The sequence below is a fragment of the Eupeodes corollae genome, chromosome 3 (genome assembly GCF_945859685.1).
Source record: "Eupeodes corollae chromosome 3, idEupCoro1.1, whole genome shotgun sequence".
Lineage (NCBI taxonomy): Eukaryota > Metazoa > Arthropoda > Insecta > Diptera > Syrphidae > Eupeodes > Eupeodes corollae.
Genome location: NC_079149.1, coordinates 133,352,768 through 133,354,075, shown reverse-complemented (window position 1 = coordinate 133,354,075; position 1,308 = coordinate 133,352,768). Strand labels below are relative to the sequence as shown.

General features: G+C 39.4%; 1 protein-coding gene across 1 annotated transcript; it reads left to right on the top strand.

Annotated features, from left to right (window-relative positions):
* Nucleotides 1–264: 264 nt before the first annotated feature.
* Nucleotides 265–954, top strand: LOC129950815 (putative eggshell protein). Its single transcript, XM_056062734.1, has one exon. It carries the CDS (start codon nt 265–267, stop codon nt 952–954), a length of 690 nt encoding a protein of 229 aa, XP_055918709.1.
* Nucleotides 955–1,308: the final 354 nt, after the last annotated feature.

The window sequence follows — 1,308 nt, the reverse complement described above, 5'->3', positions numbered from 1 at the left end:
GAAAATGTGATATTTAGAAAAAAGAAAATACAAATTATAATTATAAAAATATGTTATCTAATGAATTTGAGGCTTACAGACATTGTATTATTAGAGTACGAAATAAATAAAAATATCGTTCCGCATTCATTAATAAAATCAATCACCACACGAACCAATCAAGCATAAAGTTAAAGTTCCATTAAACTATTGGCACTTTTATCTGCCTATAAATATCTGGGTCTCCATGGGATTTGAATTGACAGACTTAATTGTGCTTTCACCATGAGGTACCTCAAGACATTGGCGCTGTTGCTTTTTGTGGCGTCTCTTGTGATGGCCAAAAAAGATGAATCCAGTGAAGAAGAAGATGAGAAAAAGTACGGAGAACACCATCACGAGGAAAAGGGTGAAAAGGGCGAAAAGGGACACAAAGAAAAGAAACATTGGGAAGAAGAAGAAAAGAAGCACCACGAAGAGGATGGTCATGGTCATAAGTATGAGGAAGAGGGCGGTAAAAAGAAGAAAGACTGGGATGAGAAAGACGAACACGGGGAGCACCATGAACACGGTGAGCATAAAAAAGGCGGGAAACATCATCACAAAAAAGGCCACAAAAAGGGCCACAAGGCCTCAGAGTACCACAAGAAGGCCAACAAGGACGAATATTATAAGGAGAAGAAATTCTACGATGACGAAGACAAAGGAGGACATCACAAGAAATTCGGCAAGGGCCACGAACATCATGAGAAAGAAGAAGGCGGCCACAAGAAAGGCGAACACCACGAAGCCGCCGAGAAGAAAGGCAGCAAAGGACACAAAGGACACTATAGCAAAGGACATCACGATGAAGATCACAAGGGCTACAAAGACGAACATGAACACGATGAGCATTATGATCATCATGAAGATTTCGGCAAGAAAGGCGAAAAGAAAGGTGGCCACAAGAAAGGATACAAAAAAGGACATCACTAAACTAAACCATAGATAGTAAATATAGAACCGTGTAGGTATATTTCAATGGGTTGTTCAAATAAACTTTAAAAAAGATCCTCGTAGAGGGTACTTCATGGAAATTTGTTTATTCTGTGTTTACAATCCCTTGTAAGACTCTAATTGTTTAACAAGGTTGGTATATAGCTATCGCTACTGGCTAGGGGCTCTGAAGGATGATGAGTTCCTCCTGTTTTCGATGATGATGTGCACAAAATAGAAAAAAGGATTCATTACTTTCTTACACCCTTTTGTTGTGGGATCATTTAAATCTGAGCGTAGGCCAATTTGCTTTCTAACCACACACAAAACGAACCGCCTTTTGGGACGAAACGA